Source organism: Prionailurus viverrinus, chromosome E1 (assembly GCF_022837055.1).
Source record: "Prionailurus viverrinus isolate Anna chromosome E1, UM_Priviv_1.0, whole genome shotgun sequence".
Classification (NCBI taxonomy): domain Eukaryota; kingdom Metazoa; phylum Chordata; class Mammalia; order Carnivora; family Felidae; genus Prionailurus; species Prionailurus viverrinus.
Genome location: NC_062574.1, coordinates 40827780 through 40852875, shown reverse-complemented (window position 1 = coordinate 40852875; position 25096 = coordinate 40827780). Strand labels below are relative to the sequence as shown.

General features: G+C 55.1%; 1 protein-coding gene across 5 annotated transcripts in view; it reads right to left on the bottom strand.

The window, feature by feature from the left end:
* Positions 1-23522, bottom strand: part of AXIN2 (axin 2) — a 33309-nt gene extending 9787 nt beyond the window's left edge. Inside the window, exons 1-4 of one of the 5 annotated variants that reach the window (XM_047833599.1) lie at positions 23405-23522; positions 19748-20680; positions 11473-11613; positions 1791-1893 (exon numbers count right to left, since the gene is read on the bottom strand). In XM_047833599.1, the coding sequence (XP_047689555.1) occupies positions 1791-1893; positions 11473-11613; positions 19748-20562 (1059 nt within the window). In that variant the 5' untranslated portion in view covers positions 20563-20680; positions 23405-23522. Of the gene's footprint in view, positions 1-1790; positions 1894-11472; positions 11614-19747; positions 21060-21846; positions 22229-22743; positions 23038-23404 lie in introns of those variants that run through there. The other 4 variants (XM_047833603.1, XM_047833598.1, XM_047833600.1 and 1 more) reach the window with 4 other exon arrangements.
* Between the last annotated feature and the right edge of the window lie 1574 nt (positions 23523-25096).

Sequence of the window (25096 nt, the reverse complement as noted above, 5' to 3'; positions counted from 1 at the left end):
AAGAAAGATGCTGCGGGCTAGTAGCAGAACACTGCTGAGCTTGGCTGCCTGAAGCTGATCTATCAAGGGAAAAGGGAACATCTCCAAATCAAGTGCGGAATATAAAAAGGCATCGAGGACGCCTGCCAAGAGCAGCAAACAGAGAACTCCCACCGCCCGGCTCTCTGTCCTCCTGTCCTCCCGCCACCCCCTCCCCTGGCTTGTCTGCCTCCCTCTTCCTCACTCCCCTCTTGCTCTGCCCTTTGCTTTCGGGTAGGCGGGGGCATCGGAGAGCCAACCTGCGAAAGCCGGCTTTTCCCTGCAGAGAGCAGGCCTCACCACCGTGACCACTTAGCCACAGAACGGAGTGGGGGAAAGAGAAGGCCCCCCACCCCCCACCCCCACCCCCTGTAGGAGCCGGCCCTTCTCCTGCAGGCTGGCTCCGCGCAGCCCCGATCAAAGCGCTGCCTTGTGGAGAAAGTCGATTTGCGCACCCCAGGACCAAATCATCTAATTTACAAGCTTGGGCCACAGAACTTTTCTTTATTAACACACGTTCGCCCCCTGCATCCCCCAACGCCCAGCCGAAAAAATCTGTATCATCAATACTGTTGTGTTTGGGGGGTAATATTACTGAGGAGGGGAGGGGGATGCTGAAGGTCCCCAGAAAAGCATCCTAACAGGCCAATTTTAGGACAAAGTCTGCCCCGTGGGAGGGGCTTTTGGAGAGGAGTTGCTCTAGCAACTAACACCCCATGCACTAATGCAATGTGGGATTAGCAATGCGACGTGTTAATTTTCTGAATGCAACCTAACTGATGAACCAACTGAATTCTTGGAAGCCGGCAGAAAGGATTCACAGACAGAGATGCCGCTCAAAGGCGGGCACTCTCTTCCCCTGCCCAGGGAGCTGTTTTCTTGCAGTCTGGGTCTCAGCGGATTGCATGAGGCTTCTGAGGCTTTGCAGAGTACAGGGGGCCACATGCTGGCTGCCCTCCACGACGTGGAAACAGATGGAGGAGAGGCCAGGAAAGCATCTTCACGCTTGGGTGGCCTCTCACATCAGTCGCAGGGAGAAACTGTTTATGAGATCCTTGCTTCCAAACACTTCACTCGTTCTGCATTCATTAGGTGCAGATCCAACTGCAGGTACTAAACCAAGTTCTGGGGTTGGGAACAGACAGGACAGAACAGCTGCCCTCCAGGGCTTGGGAAGTCAACAGGAGAAATGGCCAAGTACATAGACGAATGGAGGACCGAAACGATCGAGCTGTACCGTCAACACGAGGAGAATGTCTCAGGGACAGGATTTTCCTTCTGCAGGAGGCAGAGATTTCTCTAGTCTCCTCACTCACGGATTCAGTCAACACATCTTAGTCAACACCTGTTACGTGCCAGGCGCTGTTCTAGTCTCTGTGGACAGGGCTTTCAACATCACAGACGCAACTCCCTGCCCTCAGGGGACTTCCATTCTAGCGGGAACCCGATGAGAAGCATGGACTAACTCCTACCATTTCTGGGTTTCTGGAAAAGCACTGGTATGGTTTTCTCATGGAGAATCTTCTTTTTTGAATTGAGAAAACATAGAAGTTCAAGTAGGTCATCTTGAGCTCTACTCTGCTCAGCATCACACCTCAAGGAAGCGTGTGACACCTCTTGCCTGGCTCCTCCCTTCCCCTTCCCCTAGTGGATCCCCCCCCAGACCCTGCTCCTCCTCTTACCCTAGACCTCCCTCCTTCCACCTCCCACCCCTTTTCTTTAAGACTCAACACGGCTGAAAACATCTGCCTTCCCCACCAGACTGTACTCACCGGGAAATGAGGTAGAGACACTTGGCCATTGGCCTTCACACTGCGATGCATTTCTCTCTGGAGCTGTTTCTTACTCCCCACACGATAAGGAGGGATTCCATCTCTAAGGGAAGGGAAAAGACAGAAGCCACAGGCTCACGAGGATGCTTTCAGGATGTGGGCTGATTCACAAGCCATTCTGAGATCCCACCGGAGGTCAGAGCCACCCACCTCCATGCAAGTGTACCACCGTCCTGGGCGCCATGGCTGTTCCCAAGGTTGGATTGAAAGATCAATCCAAGATCAAACTGCCAAACTCCCTCTCAGGTTCAGGATCGTTGACTTGGAAAGAGCTTGGTAAAGCTCATCTCTCAAGCTCTGCCTTCGAACGGATTACATTCCGGCCAGCCCAAAGTAAAGGCTCCCCTGTTTTATTTTACAGGCGTCCCAAGCAGGAGAATCTAAGGCCCCTTTGGTCCTCCCAACCGTCTGTCGTACTGCCCCAAATCAGGAAACCAGGGCCTTATGGAGCCCACCAGGGCAAAATATTGTAAGAAGAGGGACCACGCCCACAGAAGACTGAGCCAGGCATTAATGAAGGTGCGTGTAATTCTCCAACAGTCAAGCTCCCAACTGTTTCCAAATTTCGTCCTTTTATAAATCACCACAAGAGGGGCGCCTGGGTGGCTCAGTCGGTTAAGCGTCCGACTTCAGCTCAGGTCATGATCTCGCGGTCCGTGAGTTCAAGCCCCGCATCGGGCTCTGTGCTGACAGGTCAGAGCCTGGAGCCTGTTTCGGATTCTGTGTCTCCCTCTCTCTCTGACCCTCCCCCGTTCATGCTCTGTCTCTGTCTCAAAAATAAATAAATGTTAAAAAAATTAAAAAAAAAAAAATCACCACAAGAGTATCTTTGGGCTCCTTCCTTCCCTCAGCTCCAAACCCTCCCACCCCCAAACTAAGGAAGTGCCAAGGACACACGATTAATGTGGGCATAAAGAGAAAGCCCCCACTATGTGGCGTTCTGTGCAATTCGTTCAAATGTTTGAGTACCTACTATGTGTGAGACCTTGTTCCAGGCACCGGGTGAGACAGCAGTGAAGGAAGGGGACAAAAATGCAGACGATTGCCCTCACAAGGCTTAAGGTCTAATGGGTGGCAGGCAAGAAGCAAAAATACAAAAACAAAGTCTACAGCAGGTTAGAAAGTGGTAAGCACTAGGACAAAATACAGGGCAGGAAATGGGAAGAAAGGATGCGGTGGGGGGTGAGGGGGAGTTCCGATGGAGTTCTCGCAGTGAGGGTGACCTTTGAGCAAAGACCTGAAGGCAGGATGAGCCCCTATGTCCTTCATCTTTTAAAGCAAGTGGACTTAACAAAAAAGCCTCCACCCCGGCTAGTCTGCACTAAAACATGACTTGGCACTAGTAGGATTTCTTTTAAAAAGAAATTTGAGCTTGGAAGTCGTCAAACGGTCAAGGTGTGACTATTTTCCCATTGCCGTCCCTTCTGGAGGCCACTTAGTTACAAAAGCGCCAGGGTTCCAACATTCCCATACTGAATCATACTTGGAGGCTGTAAACATCGAGATTAGGTAGTTGGTTATTTCCCTTTTCCCAGTGTTTTGTTCATCACAGGGTGGAAGGAAGAAAAACATCTGGGCTCATCAGCAGTGGGTGAAAGTCAGCAATGCCTAAAAATACCCAGGAGCACACGGGGGCAACTGGTTGACCTCTAGCTCCTCATGTGTAATGCCCTAAAATTCCAAGTGGCTGAAATTTCCAGAAGTCTGTTGACCTAGGCCAGATCACAGGGCCACCGCGGGGATGATACAGATCGACCACGGTAGGTCAATACATCAATGAGGTATGTCAGCCCAACTCTGGCTAGGAATTAGCACGTGAAGGAGCCTTGTACTGAGGACACAAGGGGAGAAACAGGATTAATCTAAAGCAAGGACATACACACAGGGTGAGCCCCGTCCCAGAGAAAGGCCAAGAGGGCCAGAGATAGCACGCCAGTTGACCAGCGCAGGTTCAGAGTCCCAGACATCTCACTCACTTGACCGGGCCCTGGAAGGCCAGGTGGGATAAAAGGTTCTAGGTTCAGGAACTTACTGAACCACCTGGAATGTATTCACCGGAACTCCACGTTTTCACTATGGGATCACCTCCAAGATGGGAGAAAACTGGGTGCTCACGAGCTGAGCTTGACCAGCTGTTACTGGCTTGGCCAGTAACCAGATTCTACACCAGGGGTCTGACTCTAACTCGAGGCTGCCAGCCCCCACGTACCGGTTCCCACTGTAGGTCAGACACACGTGACGTCTAATCCGACTTTATTCTCACAAAATCCCAAATTCACCAAGTTTTAAGATGGTCAGGGACTCTCTGCAGCTCTCCTAGAGTCAGTCAGTAGCAGTTAGACCCAGGGTACAAATCTGAGCCACTGCTGGGCCCCAGAACAGGTGTCCTTAACTCAGCAACCCACCCTCCCGCCCCACCTGGAGGCGCCAAGCTTCCTGATGGCCCATTCGTTAAGCCCTGTGAAGTCATGTGACATTTTGAAGGGGCGAATGGAAGATCTGGGGAACATTCTGGAACATCCTACCCCACCACTTAGCACTCACTGGCTACGGGGCATGCCAGGTGGTTCCCAAGGCACAGTGAAGATCCCCTTGTCTCTTACCTAACATTCCTTGTGGGGTGGGGGTGACCACGGGGGTCCCCTAGATTGGGTCTCACATTGGTATAACCAACTTCTACTGCCCCAGGGCTGCAAGACAAGTCCCTGCCTTTCTCTCCTGACCAGCAACTCCTCTGGGGACTTAATAAGGATAGATGGCCTCTGCCCCAGGCCTCCTTCCTGACAATGTCGGGGGGAAGGAATCAAGTACCCCCCAGACTTTGCTGTGACACAGGCAAGGCTTCAAGAGTCCTGGAGGAGGTCCCCATCCACCTCCTCCGAGACTCTGTCCTCGGGTGCCAGCCAGTAGCCTCTGCTCTTCCCCTTTCCACACAGATGCAAATTAGTGGGCTCTTTTATACCTCTTTTGTTCCTTCCATACAGGACAGAAGGAAGAAGAGAACTGGAGGAAGTACGTAGAGCTTCTCTGCGGGGGAAGCAGGTCCCTGGACAATCGAAGGCAAGAGGAACAAATGATTCCAGCACCCCCACCTCCCAACCAATGCACGCCCCCACCACACCCGGGGCAGATGCCAACAGCGGGACAGGAACCTCGTGACCAGGCCAGACAAGAGACGTCAACTTGTAGAGGCTCAGAGGCGTAACCGGTGCCTTCACAGAAATGGCGCTTTACCTCCCCACCGGCCAAGAGTCCTCTTCCAAAACAGCCGCTCATTCCAGAAGAGGGCCACTCTTCTTTGTGCTCAGGCCCTAAAAGTCTACGATCCATTTCCTGGATGCTCAACGCGGCGAGCTCAAGAGTGTCCGAGTTTTGGTCCCTATACCATCTCCTTTGATTATGCGCCTTTTAGCTAACGAGCCCGCTGCTGGGCCCAGCTGTTTCTGGGGAGCAGTGGTTTTGAAGTGTGGGCTCCACTTAGCTGCCATTTAAGCCGAGCCAATTAGCTTAGCCTTTTGACTCCGCCGTGCCCCGCCTAACCCAAGTGTCGTCCTCCCGAGGCTTCGCCATATACGACTCACTCGTACACGCGTCCACTCGCATTCCCATTTGGCAACCACTCAGAAGGCAGCCTCTGATCGCAGCCAACATCAAAAGCCTGGTTTGTAAGATAAGATAATATTTGAAGTTCACTCAGATGCTTTCCCTGGTGTCCAAAGCAAACCCATAAATAAGATACAAGGAAATAAAAATAAATAAGGAAAAGAACCTGAGCCACCCCTCCCCACGAAACGCGAGGGAAGCAACTTGCGCTGGTTCGGTGACACCCTGGGCGGAAGCTAATGTCGAGCTGATCCTGACTGTTAGAGAGGGCTGCTCTGCGCAAACAGCCAAGACAGATGCCCTCACGCTGCAGACGAAGCTTCCACGCTTCCGGGCAGCCTCTAACGCAGAAGCCGCGTTTAGGCGGCGAAGAACCTGCTGCTGGTGATGTTTTCCGCCTCCGCCCACCCCCACGGGCTGCATCTTCCCAGGCCTGATGCCCTAGAACGGTCCCCACAATCCTCTGTGCCCAACACTCCAAGGACTGGGCTTTAGGACTTCGCTGGCAGTCTGGCAGCTAACTTCCCCCCCAAAAAAAAGAAAAAGAAAAGGAATAGAAAAGAAAAGCAAGCAAGCAAGCTATTTCTTCTGAGAATGCAGGTTTCGGAGTAATGGGCTCATAAAACAGCCTTCTCAGAGGCCTACCATGAAGACCCAATCCCCAGCCATCTTTAACAGGGCTTTCTTTTTTTTTTTTTTTTTTTATGAAATTTATTGACAAATTGGTTTCCATACAACACCCAGTGCTCATCCCAAAAGGTGCCCTCCTCAATACCCATCACCCACCCTCTCCTCCCTCCCACCCCCCATCAACCCTCAGTTTGTTCTCAGTTTTTAAGTCTCTTATGCTTTGGCTCTCTCCCATTCTAACCTCTTTTTTTTTTTTTTTCCTTCCCCTCCCCCATGGGTTCCTGTTAAGTTTCTCAGGATCCACATAAGAGTGAAACCATATGGTATCTGTCTTTCTCTGTATGGCTTATTTCACTTAGCATCACACTCTCCAGTTCCATCCACGTTGCTACGAAAGGCCATATTTCATTTTTTCTCATTGCCACGTAATATTCCATTGTGTATATAAACCACAATTTCTTTATCCATTCATCAGTGGATGGACATTTAGGCTCTTTCCATAATTTGGCTATTGTTGAGAGTGCTGCTATGAACATTGGGGTACAAGTGCCCCTATGCATCAGTGCTCCTGTATCCCTTGGATAAATTCCTAGCAGTGCTATTGCTGGGTCATAGGGTAGGTCTATTTTTAATTTTCTGAGGAACCTCCACACTGCTTTCCAGAGCGGCTGCACCAATTTGCATTCCCACCAACAGTGCAAGAGGGTTCCCGTTTCTCCACATCCTCTCCAGCATCTATAGTCTCCGGATTTGTTCATTTTGGCCACTCTGACTGGCGTGAGGTGATACCTGAGTGTGGTTTTGATTTGTATTTCAACAGGGCTTTCTACTTAGCAGGAAAACAGAAGTCAGCAGTGGGCTGTGGGAGAAGGCAATGACTTCTTTGGAGCCCCTGCCAGCTCTGTACCTGTGGGCCCTGGAGCCCAGTTCCCTGAACAGCCAAGTGCAGGCCGGTCCTGCCCAACTTCTACTCGGCCCTCTTTGCAAAGGCCCCCAGGACTTAATTGGTCCTGTGGCAAATGAGACCATTGCTTCTCGGGCTTGTGTCTAATGAACTCCAACCTTCTGGAGTCTATTGAAGGCCGCCTGTGACCCCCTCTCCCCCTCCCCGGCCGGGTCCCCTCCCCAGCTCCCAGCGGGGCGGCCAGGCCCCACTCCCCAGCCCCCCACAGCCCCCCTGGCAGCCAGAGCCGGCCATTGTGACAGGGAGAAACAGCCAGGGTTCTTTTCACGCTTTATGGGGCGCTCCTATTCACTTGTTCAAGGAAATTTCAAAGGGGCCTGCTACCCTCTTATCCCCGCTAAGCTTCCCCAGAAGAACAATGGGCTGAAAGCGGTTCAGTTCAGCTTTTCATCCCCCACACATTTTATTTCTCGCCTGCTCCGTGCTCTCATCTGTGCGAGGCCCACAATTGGCAGAGCTCTGAAGAGGGGTCTAATCCCAGCCCTGGGAATCCCGGGTGACCCGCCCAGCACTGGGCAGATCACACACACCCAGGGCCAGCCGGCCAGAAAGCGGCTCGCACAGCCCGGGCCCTCACGCCAAGCCTGAGGAGAGCAGGAGGGCCCAGGGACCCCCAGCGCCTGGCGGCCTGAGACCCTCGGGAACGTCCTCCTCCCTCATCCGATGGGCTCTTGATCCGGAGACCTCTCTGTCCCCCACTGTAGGCAGCATGAGGCAAACCGCCCTGGACAAACATCTCCCCAGAGAGAAGGACCCCGCACTGCTGAGCAATTTGCTCCCAGTTGGTATGAACATGCCCAAGGGGGTACAGATGTGATGGCTGCATAGGATAGCCTGCCCACTTGGTTGGGAGAAGATTCAGACAGAGCACCTAACACTCCCATCAAGAAGATCACACCCGGGCCGCCTGGGTGGCTCAGTCAGTTGAGTGTCCAACTCTTGGTTTCAGCTCAGGTCATGATCTCAAGGTTCGTGGGTTTGAGCCCCACATCCGGCTCTGAACTGGCAGCATGGAGCCTCCTTGGGAGTCTGTCTCTCTCTCTCTCTCTTTCTCTCTCTCTCTCTCTGCCCTTCCCCTGCTCACTCATTCTCTCTCTCAAAATAAATAAATAAACTTAAAAAAAAAAAAAAAAAAAGAAGCTCAGACCCAACATGGAGGCCCCAGGTCTCCGAGCCTTCCAGGCACTTTCCCTTGGCCTTGGGGTCCTGGGTCCTCACCACCAATCCCAGACAGCTACACTGCAGGAGGGGTGGACAACACTGAGGTCCTGCCTCTTGGGACCCAGTGCCCCAAAAAGAAAGCTGCTCATCAAGGGCTTGCCCTTTGCGGTCTCTATATCCAAGTGGACTTTCCTGGCCCACACCCAGCCCCTGGCTACCTAGAACAGCCGGCTGGCCAAGGTAACTTCTCTGATCCCAGACGGGGGCTACTGGGTGTTCCAAGTCCACAAGTGTCTTAGCTGAAGAGGGAAGGGAGAGAACTTTCAAGTCGTCTCTAAACAAAATTGAGAAAGTTCTTCTGGGAAAGCATTAAGGAAGTGGGGGGCAGTGTGCAGGGGAGAAGTTGCAAATGTGCTCCCTCCTACCCCTCCTCCAACCCATTACAAAAGAAAGCAGTGTGATTCCCTCATAAATAAAAGAAACGCAAAGTGGCTCAAAGGTCTCATTATCAACTGGTCCTACTAACATCTCATGTTGGCAATTTACATGCTTGTGGGGAGGGGAGTAATAGGCAAAGAGCAAGGACCTATGTCTGGTCTGGATTTGAGCTCTGTCTTGCGGGGCCAGCACTGGGCCTTACTGTCCCATCTGTGAAAGTCACGAGTGACTGCCTGCCTTCCTGCGTGGGTCTTGTGAGGCTCAAACATGTGCGGGGACTACACCACCAAGTCAGCTTATCATGTACCCAGAGTAACACCTCCATCCATGGTGGGGACTGAAATGCAGACAAGGACCAGGAAGCAAGCCAAAAACAGTCTCTAAGAAAACTAAACAGAGGCCTTTACAGTCTTAACTGCATCTGACTTAGGAGATTCACTCAACCCCCTCGTTCAAATCCAACTTACTCTCATTTTTACTCAGAAAGTAAGGCCCCCATGCAATCCACAAATAAAAGCTAAAGGGGTAATGTTGCTAGAGGTGAGCACGCACACAGAAGCAGCAAAATGACAGCGGGCAGCATGACCGAGAGAAAAAAGAATCAACTATTTTTTCAAAAAGCCAATATGTGTGTACAGGGGCAGACAGCTTTACCTAACCTTGTACTCCAGGAGATACTACAATAGAGCATGAAAACAGATCTTTGTATTAATTATCGGGATCAAGAAATAAATTATGCCTGGGGCGCCTGGGTGGCTCAGTCCCTGAAGCAACCGACTTCGGCTCAGGTCACGAGCTCGTGTTTTATGAGTTCGAGCCCCACGTCGGGCTCTGTGCTGACAGCAGCCTGGAGCCTGCTTCTGTCTCCCTCTGTCTCTGCTCCTCCCCTGCTCATGCTCTGTCTCTCTCTCTCAAAAATAAACAAACATTAAAAAAAATAATTAAAAAAAGAAGTGGGTTATGCCTAATACTATCCAACATAAACCAAAAACGTATTCTTTTAAGAACTATGGCGATCAAACGGTAATTGTTCTCAGGTGCAGAGACTAAAAGAGTTCAGTCAATATGAAAAACTAACTTCAGTGGAACCGCTCATTTCTCTATGTTGGATGGAAGAGGTGTACCCTTATTCTATTTTTACTATTGCCAAAATACTCTTCTTTTATTAAAACGGAACCTTTCCCCTGGTGGATCTCTCTCCCTTGACTAACAGGGGAATCTGAGACAACACAGTGAAAGCCGCTGGGGAACATCAATGGCAGAATCCCCAATCCACCAACCTCATCAACTTCTCTTCCAACTGGTTCCATGCCACAGGCCAACAAACAGGACACTGGCCAACGGAAACCAGGTGATTTCAAACAAACTGGAAGAATAGATGGTCCAGTTTTAGGAAGCTAAAAGGAGAAAACTCTACACATGCCATGATACATGGCTCAGTGGGTTTGCCTTTCAAAACTGGTCCCTTAGCAAAAGAACTTCCTACTGCAAAATACTTGTGGGAAAGCCTTTGAAGACCATTTCTGGAGTGGTAGTTCTCAACTGGGAGTTGGGTGAGCTCTTGGGGGAGTTTTGCCCAATCCCAGGCTCCACCTCTCTTGCCTCTGCTGAATCAGAACCTCAAAGGAGGGCCAGAGATGGGGACACCCAGCTCAACACACACACACACACACACACACACACACACACACACACACACACACACGGTGAGACTCAGAATGGCTGCTCTCTACCCGGAGATCACCACTGCCTGACTTCAAATGACTTACAATGCATATTGTGACCCCCACCTGACGGCCTGCTGACATCATCAGACCTTCCACCCTGAGGACTTGGATTGTGGTTTAGAAAGCAAAGGAACAAACGCTAGGTGGGTGGGGGGCTGGGCGAAATAGGTGAAGAGGACAAAGAGGTACAAACTTCCAGTTTCGAAATAGCAAAGTCAGAGATGAAAAGTACGGCGAAGGGAATATCGTTAAGAACACCGTAGCAACATTGTATGGGGACAAGTGGCAACTACGCTTATCGCGGTCAACACTGAGTAATGTATAGAATTGTCGAATCACTACGTTGCACACCTAAAACTAATGAAGCATTGTGTCAACTATTCTTCAAATTTTTTTTTTTTTTTTTTTTTAAAGGAACAAACTCTTAGTATGCCAAGTGCAGCCATCTGCAAAAGATCCAAGATCAGACTCCAGAGAGAAGCCCTACTTAGGGGAAGAACCTGACGCGTAGCAGGCACCCCACCAACACTCAGTGAACTGAATCGTGTCCATTTGAACACACCTGTGAAGCAACATGACACCCAGTGGGCCTTCAGAGAGCTATGGGCGTCTGACCCCTACCTTCAATGCCTTTTCCTTCAGGAACAATGCACACCTGCACACAAAGCTTTCTCATGCCACCCCATCTCCCGCCTGCTGGTTCCGCAGATTGGATTACCTGGGTTTTGAGACCAGCCAAGCACTTCTACCCAGGGAAGAAAGGCGGAATGGCAACCAGAAGATGGGTCTCTCAACTCAATAAACCTCTGGAGAAGCATCTTAACCTTCCACCTTACTCTCGTTTTCTACCAGTCAACTTTCCTTTCAAGGCTCTAAGCTTGACTCCACCCAGGCTACCACATCACCCCCCCAAACCAGCACTGGCACACTCCCCTCTCGCCAAGCAAAGGTACACACACACACACACACACACACACACACACACACACACACACGGGGTTTGCAAAGCCAGCTGAGGATGGCTGGCTGAGGACTCTGCCCAGCTGGCCTGGCGAGTCACTGCCAACCGCGTACATGATGGGGATAGCAGGATACTTACACACTACTGTCCGTCATGGACATGGAATCATCAGTCAGTGCATCGCTGGATATCTCGCTATCATTGGCGCTGGTAGCCGGCGCGAAGACATAGCCAGAACCTACGTGGTATGGATTAACAGGGTCGCTCCTCTTGAAGGACCTGCGGGGAAAGTACAACCGCAGTGCGTCACGGCTTCGCACCAGACACCCAGGTAACCAGGCAATCCGGGGACCCGCGCGTGCATGATCCCGCCATGTGCTCAGGCCAACCTGCTGCCCAGGGCCAGGTGCTCATCTGGGCAGACGGCAGGGGCCACTGGCTCGCCCTGGGGAGAAAGCAGTCCGGGATCCTGTGCTGTCAAGGGTAAGTCTGTCAGGGGTGACAGGGAGCCATAAGCAGCCCAGGGGACCCTACCAAGCGCTAAATACACACTCAGATAGAGGAAGGAAAAGGGGAGGCTACTGAGTGAAAGAGGAGAATTAGTCCATATGGGTGAAGGGTCTTCTCCCTCCCCACCACCATACCCAAGCCTACACTGGAGGAACACAGTTCCAGAGCCCCCGAGAGGTCTTTCGCATCCCAACTCCCTGTCTGGGGTCTGTTGGCGTAGTTCCAGGTTTCGAGCAACCAAAGGCCTGGCGTAACCTTCTCATTTCAACCTGGGTCCAGTACACTGGTCAGATGGGACAGAGACACTCAAGGCTGCCACCCCACCGGGAGCTGGGCCTCTGCCGCGCCCTCCCCCACCTGGGCAGCTAGGCTAAGGCTAAGACCAAGCCCCGCAGGATTAAAATGAGCAGCGCTGCTGGTTCAAAGGAAGGTCCAGGCCCCTCCTCCAGTGTCTCCTGCCCTTTGTTTCGGTGGCCTCAGCCTCCCCATTCTGCTCTCTTGATCTCCTCCCAGAGCAACCAGTGTCCCTGTCCCCTGCTGGGCTGCATTCCTCTTGTGTCACCAGCAAGGGACATAGTGGGGGGGGGGGGGTGAGGAAGGGGCCACTGTGGTCCGTGAGCTGCAGGAAGGGGGGCCTGTCAAGCCTGAAGTTGCAAGAGGCCTCAATGACAAAGAGCCCAGCACACTCGACTGGGCCCACCCAGTCTAAGCCAACAGCAAAGAACTCAGCTGGGGGAGAAGCGGAAGGCCCAGAAGAGAGAACCTATTCCAGCAGGCCATTGCACAGGTCTCTAAAGATGGCCTTGGGGGTGGCACGTGAAAGGTCAAAGCAGTCTCCACGCGTGATCGCGGCAGTCCTATTCACCAGTACGTGTGCAGCTCTGTGCTGAGCTCTGGACTGACCCAGCCCGGGTCTCTGGTTCCCTGGCACAACAGGGCCTGGTCACAACAGGGGGCGCTGCCACTGGGGAGGCAGACTGCGTCATCACTGGCCCACAAAGAGGGGCACACCTTCACACACATCCTTTCAGCCCCAGCCCATGCTTGCAGCCACCTGGGGGGAGGAGGCGTTCTGGGCACACGGGTGGCGGCCCTGCAGGACAGCAGCCTGTCCCCAGGTCAGAGCTGGGACTCGCCTGCATGACACAGATCTGTTTGGCTCTCACCCAAACCCTTCCTGCCTCCCAATACAAAGACCGGCCTCAACAATTTAAAAAGTTCTAGCAGCATGAGTGACCCAGGCCGGGCCCCCAGGTTGGACCGATGGACCGAAGGAGGGTCGGGTGTGGGCAGGGAGTTGTGGCCACAGTTTGGTGTGAGGGAGTCAACGGGGGCAGCTGGGATGGGAAAGACGTGGAAGGGTCAGGGCCCTGTCGTTAAGGCCTGCACTCCAGCTCGAGTGATACCACGAACAAGAAAAGTTACATCCAGGGGCGCCTGGGGGGCTCAGTCAGTTAAGCGTCCGACTCCGGCTCAGGTCGTGATCTCGCAGTGGGTGAGTTCGAGCCCCGCGTCGGGCTCTGTGCCAACAGCTCGGAGCCTGGAGCCGGCTTCTGATTCTGTGTCTCGCTCTCTCTCTGCCCCTCCCCTGCTCATGCTTGGTCTCTCTCTGTCTCTCAGTAATAAACATTTAAAAAAGAAGAAAAGAAAAAAGAAAAGTGACATCCAGAGTCCTAACACGTTAGAGCCAGAACGAACCTCTAGCAGAGAGGACCTGGGCCAAGCCCCTCAGTTTAGAAATGTGACTAAAAACCAAGCATCTCCACAGACGGCACGGTTAGTCCAGCGGGCCCTTGTTTTTGGCGCGGCTGTGTGCCCAGCACACAGTAGGTGCTCAAGGAACGTCCGCGGCCCCGGCGTCATGCAGCCTCACGACCGTGGCAGGAGGCGCGGAGCCCCAGGTGGGGGCCAAAAGCCTGGTCGGAGGCCACCTGGCTGGAGACCTGGCCACACAGGAGCCCACATCCAGACTCCCACAGGTGCTCAACATCAGCAGGGACCATCTTAGAAATGGCAGGTGGGTGCAGAATGAACCAGAAAGCACACATGAGGAATGTCTCCCTTGAATCTGCTGAATACCTTGGACCAAGGGATGGCCCACTGAATGGGCACTGGGACGCTGGCCCTGTCCTTGTATCTGTAGAGGGCAAGGAGTCTCAGGATATCCCCCCAGGATATGCCAGGCTAACTAAATAAAAATAAGAAGGGAAGGTCCTCCCGGCCTCAGAGCTGGTCCTGCGTCAACATGGGATTTCCAGACACCAGGGCTGGAGAGAGAGAAGCGGTGGGAGCAGGGGAGAGGCAGATGACTTTTCCTGGGGAAGAGACGGGATGAGGAGGATTCAGTAACAATGTCTCCTAACTGATAAGGCAAGCCGATTGGAGGCAGAGGATGGCTGTGTTGGCATCGCCACTAACGGCAGAGCAAGAGGAGACTGGGCTCTTAAGTCAGAACGAAGAAAGTGCTGCCCGCTGGTCCGAGCGGACCCATGGATGTTATGGAACCACCCAAGTCTTGAAAACCGTCCCAAGTACCCAGCTCTCCGGGGGGCCTGGACAGGGCTACTGCCTCGAAGCAGGATGAACGAACGAGAGGAGAGTCTCCAGGGTCCCTTCCTGGCTTCAGAAGCCCAGGGTAGGTAAGCGCTCCCAGCCCTGGACAGGGAACAGGAGTGGAGAGGCGAGAACCGCTGCTGGCTCAGCCCCCCGGCCGGCAGGTGACCACAGTCACGTCACTGCCTCCACTGACGTGGGGTCTCTACCTAAGAGGCACACGGGTCAGACTTGGCCAGCGGCACCAAGTTCTTGCGTTCTCTGAAGACTCCAGAGTGCTGCGATTTGGGGAGACGGTAGTCCTACTCCAAAAACCCAACTGCCAACGAAAACAGAGCTGCCGCAACTCTCCTGCAGGGTTTGTGGTGACTTTTCCTTTTTCCAATTTTATTTTTTTTAATTTACGTCCAAATTGGCTAGCGTATGGTGCAACAACGATTTGATGGTGACTTCTAACCACGCGGCGCCGGTGCGTTTGCACGCTGGATGCCTGTCCTGTGCAACCAGACTGTAAACTCCATGAGGGCAAGGACCGGATGGGTCTTCTCTGCGTGCGGCCCCTCAGTGGTGGGGGGGCGGTGGAGCGTGGCAGGTGCTCTAGACTTTGCTGAACTTCCTTAAAAGACCTGGGACCGTCCTGTGGGTGGCTGGAAAGTTCTTTTAGTCTAAGAGACATCAGTACAAGATCAGGAGAGCCCAGATAGCCCTAAAGAGCATCCAGACCCTCTCTACCCCCCCTCCAGTGCTGCCATCTCTGTGGTATCAACGCACTGACAAGGTCCTGAATTCAACCTCTGCACGGGGGAAAAAGAACTCACTAGAAATCCCTCCCTCCCCGACTAAGAAGACAGCAGACTCCAATCCGTGCGTGCGCATGGCCTCGCGCTCACCAGAGTGGATCACAAAACACATGGATCCCCAAAGAAACTCGCCCTCCGTCACTTCCAAAACAGAGGGCTCCCGTGTGACCCGTACTTAAGAACAGAATACACCACTCTCAGCTCACTTGGCGGCAATAAAGTATTTGGGTTTCCCTACGATCGTGACAGAGGAAGGAGGGCAAAGCAGAGGAAGGGGCCGGGTTGTGGAGGAGAGAGAGACGGAAACTCCATTTTTAAGAACCCAGAACTTTGTCAGAATTGCCACATAATTTTAAGAACACGGATTAGAGCTCTTTTCTCATATCTTAAAAAACAGGAAAGAAACTCAACCACGCTACAGTAATTGTACCCAGATGATTTATTTCTCCGGCGCTCCCACAGTTGCTGCAAGGATTTTAAATTCCTACAGAGAGTGGGGGCCTATGTGGCAGACTTCGCAACGGGCGTGCGTCCACGGACCCCCATGTGCTGTCAGGGAGCAGAAGTCCTGGGACCTTAAGGGGAGGGAAACTGCTGGCCTTTTCTCCCCAGCTTATTCTTTTTTTTTTCTTAATGTTTTTTTTTTTAATTTATTTTTGAGACAGAGAGAGACAGAGCATGAGCAGGGAAGGGGCAGAAAGAGAGGGAGACACAGAATGGGAAGCAGGCTCCAGGCTCTGAGCCATCAGCACAGAGCCCGATGCGGGGGTCGGTCGAACTCACAGACTGTGAGATCGTGACCTGAGCGGAAGTCGGACGCTCAACCGACTGAGCCAACCAGGCACCCCTCCCCAGCTTATTCTTATCTCTTATCTCCATGAAGGTGCTGTGGACCCGCTGCACCGCCCCCCCCCCCCCCCCCCCCCCCCCGCCCCAGCATACCAGTGCACAACAGACCTGACCTTTGGGATCTCCCTCCGGATCCCCACCCCCCCCCACCACCAAAACAATGCAACTTAACAAGTATTTGCTTTTAAAAGCTGTGCCCTAGGACAGTGTACTTACAAAGTCACTGCCCAAAAGGCAACCCTCTCTTCAAGAAGCATTTTCTAAGGCAAGATCAAGGGGGCGTTCAGGGAGGGGTGTGGCACTCACGTGGCACTGAGCGCCAGAGCCATTAGAAAGGCAAACTTTCACCAGTGAGTCTCGGCACACTGCCTCCATCAGAGGCTCCGTCCTCTAACTGGGGGCTCCTGCCTCCAGCGTATCTTTCCTACGGCATCAGTTTCTTTGATAATTGCAGCCAAGCTGGATGCCGGTGGCTTTCGCAGGCCTCATCGGTGAGTTCTTTCAGAGAACAGGAAGCACTTGGAGCCAGCAGAGGGCCATCTGCTGGGCCCGACTTATCTCAAGGGAGGCCGGAGGAGAGCCGCCAGGCACCAGAGGATGGCACCAGGGCCAGGGCAGACTGGGAAGGGCACAGGGAGCACTCTGTGAGCCCAGCACTGTCTCCTTCCCAAAATAAATGCTGGGCTGAGCTCCTAATCCCACAGCCCCTCCACACACACACACACACACACACACACACACACACACCCCTCAGCGTTCTGTGGATATGTCTGTGTGCTGGGGTTTTACACGTGCTCTACCAACGGGTCACTCTTGCTCTAAGTTATTTATAGAGACCATCAAAAGCCCAGGCATCCCACTCAAGCACCCACAAACCAGAGTCCTTCCCTCCGAGGATAATTCCTGCTCTTCCGTTCCAACTATTTACATTAAACCTGACACCAGATCAGTAAGGACACAAACAAGTCGTTACAAATTGAGGCTCCTCTGAGCGCCCAAGGAGAACGCGGGGCTTGGAAGGCACCCAGCTGCCGGGGGCTGCTCCTCCACAGCTGATGGGGACCCTCGGCAGGACTCCCGGTCTCTGTTTCATTCACGTTACTAACTTATGAAGCCCATCCCCGAGGCCCCGTACCTCGCTCGATGAGTGAATGCACTGCAAGGAGGGGCCGACCCGGAAGAGCGGGAAAGGACCCCCCCATCCCAGTAACGGGCTGCAAAGACAGACTTCAGCTCAACAGGTAGAGGAAGTTGAGGCCCGGGAAGGGGGGCCACTCTAAAACTCGACAGTGACTGCGGGCTGGAGGCCGGGACTCACTCTCTGAAAGGGACATCCTAACCTGGTTGCCCTTCTCACACATGTACTCATCATCGGGATTAAATTATACTAGTTCTAATGCTTTACGACTATTCAGAACGTTTCCCTTTACAAAGGGCTCCCGGGTCTACTGTTTTGATCCCATAAGAGCAGCCTAGGACACGAACAGGACGGATGGTGCCAGTCACCGCCCAGAAGGACACATGGGGTTCATAAGACTTCAGCCCAGGTAAGCAGGCAGTGGACAGGGCTGGGACCCAGGCCTTGGAAGAATTTGGGACACCGCCCAATACGTCATAGGCACGCCTGAATATCTCGTATGTGAAAATGAAATCGGATGGCTCTTCAGTTCTCTGTGACGATGCCCGGTTAAGACATATGGGCTTCATGTAGTCCAGGTAAAATACTTCATTTCAACCCAACGCTGGGAGAAAGCACACACAAATAGAGCCTGGAAACTCCAGGGGCGGATGAAAAGGTGTCATCTATAGATCAACGATGCCAGGGGGTCACAACCAAGAAGGCAAGCCCTGGCAACACAAAGGATCTTTGGCCGCTGCCCCTGGGGATCTAAAAAGCTTCACAAGAGTAATCTCCAGAAAGTTTAATCCTGGTGATATCCCACTGGAGGGCTCTGGAAAGGGGAGGGGCACAGCGAGGCTGGGTCTCTACTGCCCACCCACAAAGGGGAGGGGTCACGAAGGGTCCTGCTTGGGAGCATTTTCTTAGGGTGAGAAGTCCCAAGCCACCAAACCAGGTGCAGTTTACAAAGGGGGCACTCTGGGTCCTGACTCGGGCAGACACAGAAGCTCCACTGTTGGAAAGCCCCTGGAGAAGCAGCCTTACCACAGGGCTTAAGTAGTCTCAGCTTCAGCTGCCAAACTGGAGGGCAAGGAGGCCAGCAGAGATTTACCAGAATGTCCGCCTAACGGAACGGGGCAGTAACAGGTGCCCGGTGACTGCCCAGCCACAGGCGCCAGACCTAGTATCTTCCCTTCAAACAACCTGAAACCATAAGCTTAAAGACGCTGAAACAACTCCTTTCACGTGATCCCATGCTTCGTTTCAGAAGCCAATCCAGAGCTGCTTAGGTGTAGACCAGATGTCTGAGTGTGAGTAAACTCGCTCTCAAGGCTGTAGGAGCGCCCTCTGGTGGCTGGAGAACAAGCTCTTGGCTCCCAATGGAAAGTCAAAAAGCTCTTGGCCACCCCCTAAGTCACTGCTTCTAGGCTCGGACATCACTATCCTGCCCCCTCGTACTATCGCTTTTGACACTGAAGGCCCCTCTCTACAGGGAGAGGGCCATCTCCACGGAGGCAGCCACCAGATCGCATCCCCGGTTCCAAACACACGAAGAAATACACAACGGAGAGCAAGATAAACCATTCAGGTAGCTACCGAGTGCCCACCGCCCCTTCCACGGCACGCCAAGGGCAACGACCTCAAAGAAAAAGGCTCGTTCTGGAGAGCTGGAAGGGGAGAGAGGGAGAGACACAGAAAGACTCATTCTAACGGGAGGTCTGAAGTTGCTGGCAAAGGTCAAGAATCTTAAGACTTGGCCATTCTCCTTCTGTAAAGGGCTGTTGATCTTTGAAGCCTCTAAAAGGGACAGTACTCCAGGGCCCCGTCCTCTCCGCCCAAGACTCTTCTCCGCCAGCACCAAGCAACACAACGATCAGCTGAGGTCTGACCCTTGGGCTGCAAGCATTTAAAACCTAGATTCCTATGCCAGCGGGCTCCAAAGCTAAGGGTCCTTTTATTCAGGGAAGTCACAGGACCTTGCCTAGTTAGGATAGGTTTCCTGGCAGGTACATACCTAATTCTCCAAAGAGAACCACAGCCAGAGTTGTTAAGCCAACTGCTGGCTCTTAACAGAAAAGTTCCAAAGACCCCACTTACCCCCATGTCCGATGGGTGCACATGCTATTTCCCGGGCCTCCACGACCCAGCTGCCTCCCCAGCCACATTAATTCCACTCTCTACTGATTAGTGGTGAGTGACCCCTTCCAAAAGTGGTGTTTAGTGTATTTGGTGACTCAGAGGCATCAAAAGCTGCTGTCCTCTCCCTCTCTCCCTCTTTCTCTCTCTCCCTTCTAAGACTGGCCCAGGATAATAAGTAACCCGCATTAATGAACACTGCTTGCCCCTGTTTGAAGTTAGCCCTGGAAGACTGCAGGTATGCAGCTGTGGGAGCACACTCTTCCCCACTTTAAACAACGAAAAGCCAAGATCAAAGGGTGCATGGCCAGCGGTCCTGGCTCTCAACAGACCTTTGTCGGCCTCAGCGGCACATCCATCCAACCATCCACCCCACTTAACTCCAAACATCTGCAAAGTCCGTACCCTCCTCCAGCCCCGGCCCCCTCCCCGGCCCAGGTCTTACCTGTATCCATTTTCAACGGTCTCCGCGGACCTCGCGTTGGCTGTAGCCCTCAGGGTTTTGCTGGACAAGCCCACCACGGTGGGTGACAGTTTGCACTTGAAGTCGGCACAAGCCCACTCCTCTTCCTCATTCAAGGTGGGGAGGTAGCCACACACGACCTTTAGACTCCCCAGGCCCCCGTTACTCATGTAAGCTGTGTTTTCTCCCCCACTCCTCACATATTCGAGGTATATATCAGAAGTCAAAAACATCTGGTAGGCATTTTCCTCCATCACCGACTGGATCTCAGTCTGGGCCTGGTCGAACATGATGGAGTCAATCTGCTGCTTCCTGATGCCATCTCTAATGTAGGTCTTGGTGGCAGGCTTCAGCTGCTTGGAGACGATGCTGTTGTTCTCGATGTACCTTTTGTAGATCGCTTTGGCTACTCGTAAAGTTTTGGTATCCTTCAGGTTCATCTGCCTGAACCCATTGCAGGCAAACCAGAAGTCCAAGGTATCCACGCATTTGTCCCTCTCCAGGAAAGTGCGGAAGAGATAAGCACCGTCTTGATCGCCCAACAAATAGTGCAAAGACTTGGTCCACCTGGTCAGAGGGGAGTCCGGGGATGCCCGCCCCTCAGGCTCTCCCAGCCCACCCTCGTTCCGCCTGGCGTTGGAGGAGACAGGCATGGGTTTGGTGACCTGGCCCTTTCCCACCCCGGGCTGGCACGGTGGGGTCTCCCCTTCTTCCCCCGGAACGGGGGGCCGGGGGGCATCCTCGTGGAAGCTGCTGCTGGGGTCTGGGAGGCGAGTCACCAGCACAGCACTGCTCATGGCGAGGGAGCTCTGCGCACGGAGTTCGGGAATTGTTCTCTTCCCCCAGCTCCTGTCAGCGATCAGCGTGGTCTCTCTTTCTCTCTCAAGTCAGCAGGGGCTCATCTGAGCCTCCTTTCTGGAAAGAAAAGGAAGGGGGGGGAGGTAGGGAGAGAGAAAGGGGTATTGATCTAATCAAAACCAGATCTACCCAACATCAAAGCAAGAAAGTAAACAGGCTTTTCAACTCCTCAAATTCAAATCAAGCAACCCAGCTATCTGCGAGGTGCTCATCTAAAGTATCCGACGCTGTTTTTTCAAAGGCGAAATCTGAGCTCCCAGCACGTTTTGGGAGGGGGAGGGCGGGGAAGGTGAGCCGTGAGCTCGGAGGGTGGGAGCTGGGGGTGGGGGCGGGGGGGGGGTTGGAAGGTGTAAGACCGAGCCTTCCAAAAACCCACTCGGCCTGCGCGCACGCAGTGCTGCCTGGGCTCCGCTACCCACCCCCACCCCCCACCCCCGTCAGCATCAACTCCAAAGACGCGCACCCCGAGCCGCCGGGCTGTGTGCAGGTGAAACCAATTTCGGTAAATTTCCCCACTCGGCTCTCCGCACAGATAACTCGAGCTCCAAACGTGCCCTTCCCCGGCATCTGGTTCCCATTCCCCCCACCCACCCCTTCCCTCTGCGCTCCCCCCTTCCCACTCCTTAAAAATTCAGAAGATCCTCGACCGAGAAAGAAGCCCGCCCAGCAAGGGGCGGAATGGGCTCCCAGCTGGAAAACGCCCCCCTCCACCCAGATGTAAATGTTCGCTGCGCCCCCGCCTCCCGCCAAGAATCCGGCTCAGTCTACACCTCTGTGTTCCCCGTTCGCCAGAACCAGAAATCAACTCATGCAGGCACGACTTTGATCTCCAAACTTTGCGAGAGAGCAGAGAAGCCTCAAGACCCGCCGCCCCCTACGCCCCCCACTTCCGCCCCCAGCTCCCCTCCCGGAGCCACAAACCCTACAAAACCGGATCAGAAACCGTCTCACGCTACCATTGCCTCTGCCAAGAATCCCAAACTCTACTGACCTCGAGCCTTTTTTCCAAAAGAAAAAAGTCTTATCTAACCAATAAACAAGCCGCTTTCCCTAGCACTGGAAGGATCAAACTAAGGAGGGCAGGGGCGGGCCGGGGGGGATGGGGCGCGACCCCGAACCAAGCGCCCCAGGCCGCCGGGCTGGGCAGCTCCGCCGGCGGAGTGGCGGGGCCGCCGGTAGCGCCGCGCTGCCGGGGCGGAGGGAAGGTGGGGCGGCCCCGTTACCTGGAAGACGAAGGCGGCCCGAGGCCGGGCTCTCATCTCCGCGGAGCCCCACCGGCCCGCCCCCCCCCCCCGGCCCAAATCCAACCGAACGCTTCCAGAGCCCCGGCGAGCGGGCCGCGGAGCGCGGGGCAGGAGCCCCGGGAGGCGCTCGCGGCACCCCGAGCCCGGGTCGGTCCCCGGCGCCGCCGCTCGCAGAGACGCCCGCAGAAAAGGCACGGAAAGCAGCAGCCTAGTCCAGAAATGGCGACGCGCGGAGTCTCTGCCTCTCCGCAAATGGGGCCGGGGCGGCCGGGGGCGCGGAGCCCGGGCGGGGAGGAGGGACGCGGGGGACGCGGGCGCCCCGGGCTCGGGCCGCTCCTGCGCGCAGACTGAGCCCGGGCCAGCGCTCGGGGCCCCTAAGCGCGGACCAGCGGCCGGGAAGGGAGGAGGGGAGGAGGGGACGGGGGAGAGAGGCGGGAGGGGAGGAGGGGGCGGAGGGAGAGGCGGGGGGGGGGGGGGGTTGGGAGGGGGCGGGGGGGAGGGCAAGCGGGGGGCGCCGCCACCCTTTCATCCCACCTTCCAAAGGCACTCCCGCGCACACTCACACTCCGACTCACATCCATAACAACGCCTGCGACGCGACCCCCGGGGGGGATCTGCCCCCTCTCCGCCCCCGCCGCAGCCGCCACTTGCAGAAGTCTCTCGGCCGGGCCCCCCGTCACCCGCTGGGGAGGGGGCCCGGGCGCAGGGCGCGCGGGGCGGCCCGGCCAAGCCCCCCGGAGCGCTGGGCGCCGGGCCCGTCGCTCCCCTCCGCGCCAGCCCGGAGAGCGCCCCGAAATAGCCGGCCTGCCAACTTCAAAGGGCCGCCGGCACATCAAAGCGCGCGGGCCGCCCGGCCGCCGCGGCCTCGGCACTCACCATTGATCCGCGCGCGCGCTCCGCGGCGAGACCTCGCTGGCGCCCCGGGCAGGGCCCCGGCCCCGGCCCCCGGATCGGCTCGCAGCGGCGGCCCCGGGCCCCCCCGGGCCGGTCCCGGCGTCGGGGAACATCGGGAGTCGCGCGGCAGGGGAGGTGGGTGCGGGGAAACAACAATCCCGGGATTAGAGCAAGATCCACCGGGAGGGAGGGTGAAGCGGCGCGCTCCGCCGCCCCTTTTATGCAAAAGACCCGAGTGGGCCTCCGCCCCCGCCGCGGCCGCCCCCGGCCCCTCCGGCCCCCGCCCGGCCCGGCTTTCAACACAGGTCCTGTTTCCAGCAGTCACTCCGCGCACCAAATGTCCTCCGGGCGCTTCCAACAAAAACTGCGCTGTGGATTTAACTGTGCACTTCAAAGGCGCGAGCCGAGCGCACGGTCCTGAAAGGGAGGTACGCGCCGGCCGCGCCCCGGGCCGTCCCCCCCGTGCCCCGGCCGCCCCTCCCCAGGGCCGTCCGGCTCGCACCACCCCACCGAGCACGGGCTCGGCCCGGTCGGACCCCCTCCCGTCCCCGGCGCCCGCGACGCGGCTCGGCGCGACCTCGCCCCCCGTCCAAGGGGGGCTTTCTTTGAAGCGGCTCCGCTGGGGCCGCGCCTCCACCCCCACCTTTTACAGCAGGGCTTTCCGCGGGGGAGACGGGCGCCTCGGACGCCGGGCGGCCGCGAAGTCCATTGCTGTGAAGGGTTATTTTTATTTCCCGGCTCTCGGGTTGTTACTGAGTTGCCAGGACCTTATCAAAGCGCAGCCGGCTCCAGCCGACTCCCCCGGGCCGGGCTTGGGGAGCCAGTGATCCCGCCGCGCCAATCACAGCCGCGCTCGGCCGGCCCGCGCCGCCCGCCTTAAAGGGACAGCGCCCCGCGCCGGCACGGCCCGGCCCGGCCCGCCCCCGCCGCACGCCCGTCTCCCGCGTTAACTCTTCCAGGGTCCTCCTCCACCCCCTGCGAGGCCCCCGCCGCCCCGGGGGCGCTCTCAGCCGGAGTTCCAACTCCGTCTTTCAAGTTCTCCGGCCTCTTTGCTCCAGCTTCCTCCCCCTGCCTGCCCTCGCCCTCCCCAGCTCTGGAAAGCAACAGTTTATTGTAGCATTCTGGCCGTCGCAAGAACTGCAAGCAAGCAGATTTTTTTTTTTTTTCTATCATCAAACACTTTTCCACCTCTATTCAAGTTTCCCTGGGAATTTGGGCTGCCAGGATCTTGTAAAGGGAGTTCCAGTCCTGGGATCGATTGGCCAAGTGTCATAGGGCGAACGCGGGCCTGGACGCTGAAGGCATGTGTGTGCCCTTGTGCGCGTTTTTTCTGAGTGTGGTGCGTTTGTGGATGTGTGAAGATGGGGGGTGTGAATCTGCCAGCACTGGCCTGAGTGCTGGAGATGGGCTCTGACACCTCGTTAGGGAGCATGCCTCAGTTCCCTGAGATTTAACTCCCAACTTACCAACCTGGCCGCCAGGACCCTTCTTGGGCGCGCACAGAACATCTTTCTGTAACAACCGCATTCCCAACGCGCTATTGCCGGCGTCGCCTATGCTGCCGTATGTTACGTATTAAACAGACATGGAATGTCTTTTTTCTCCTTGATCTGCAGTGTGGATGTATTGAAAACTCCTCACCTACTGTCACCTTTGAATGTCACCTCCCCACATGCCGCCAGTAATGTTGATGATGAGGCACAACCGTCTCTTCTCGCTTAATGTAACAAGAAAACAGGCCACAAACCTAGAACGTCTATTGCTATAGAATGGTCCCTCCTATGATGCGCTATTAACTTGAAAATCTTAAAGGTGTCAGATTGTTCCAATAAGTGAAAAGGGAAGCCCAGCGCAGATACTGGGCGAGGCTTGGGGTCCCCAGCTCTACTCACTTTCTTATTGACTTTTTTTGTTGGATTAATGGATGACAACACTTTTCAATGCAGAAGGGCCTGTAGCCTATCGTGAGACCTTCGGAACTTTGAAAGATGCAAGAAATGGGTCTCGTTAGGCTTCTGTAGGAGAAGAGAAGGATGGTAAAACACCCACGATGTGCCGGAAAAGAATAAGCAGTGGGGGGCTGTGCCCTGCTGCCCCCAGCCGGTGGGGCTGCAACAAGGGACTAGAGGCCTTTGCAGACCACGCTGCCAGACTTTTTCGCTCCGAGAGCCAAGGCGGGTGACATTTCCCTTCCCAATACCTGCCCTTCTGTGTCCATGGCTCACCTCCCCAGGCAGCCAGGCTGACAGCCAGCCAGCAGTCCAGGCTACGGATTATGGCCACCTCAGGGCAAACCGGGAAGGCTGGGGCTACAGTGTGGCCGGATGACTCATCT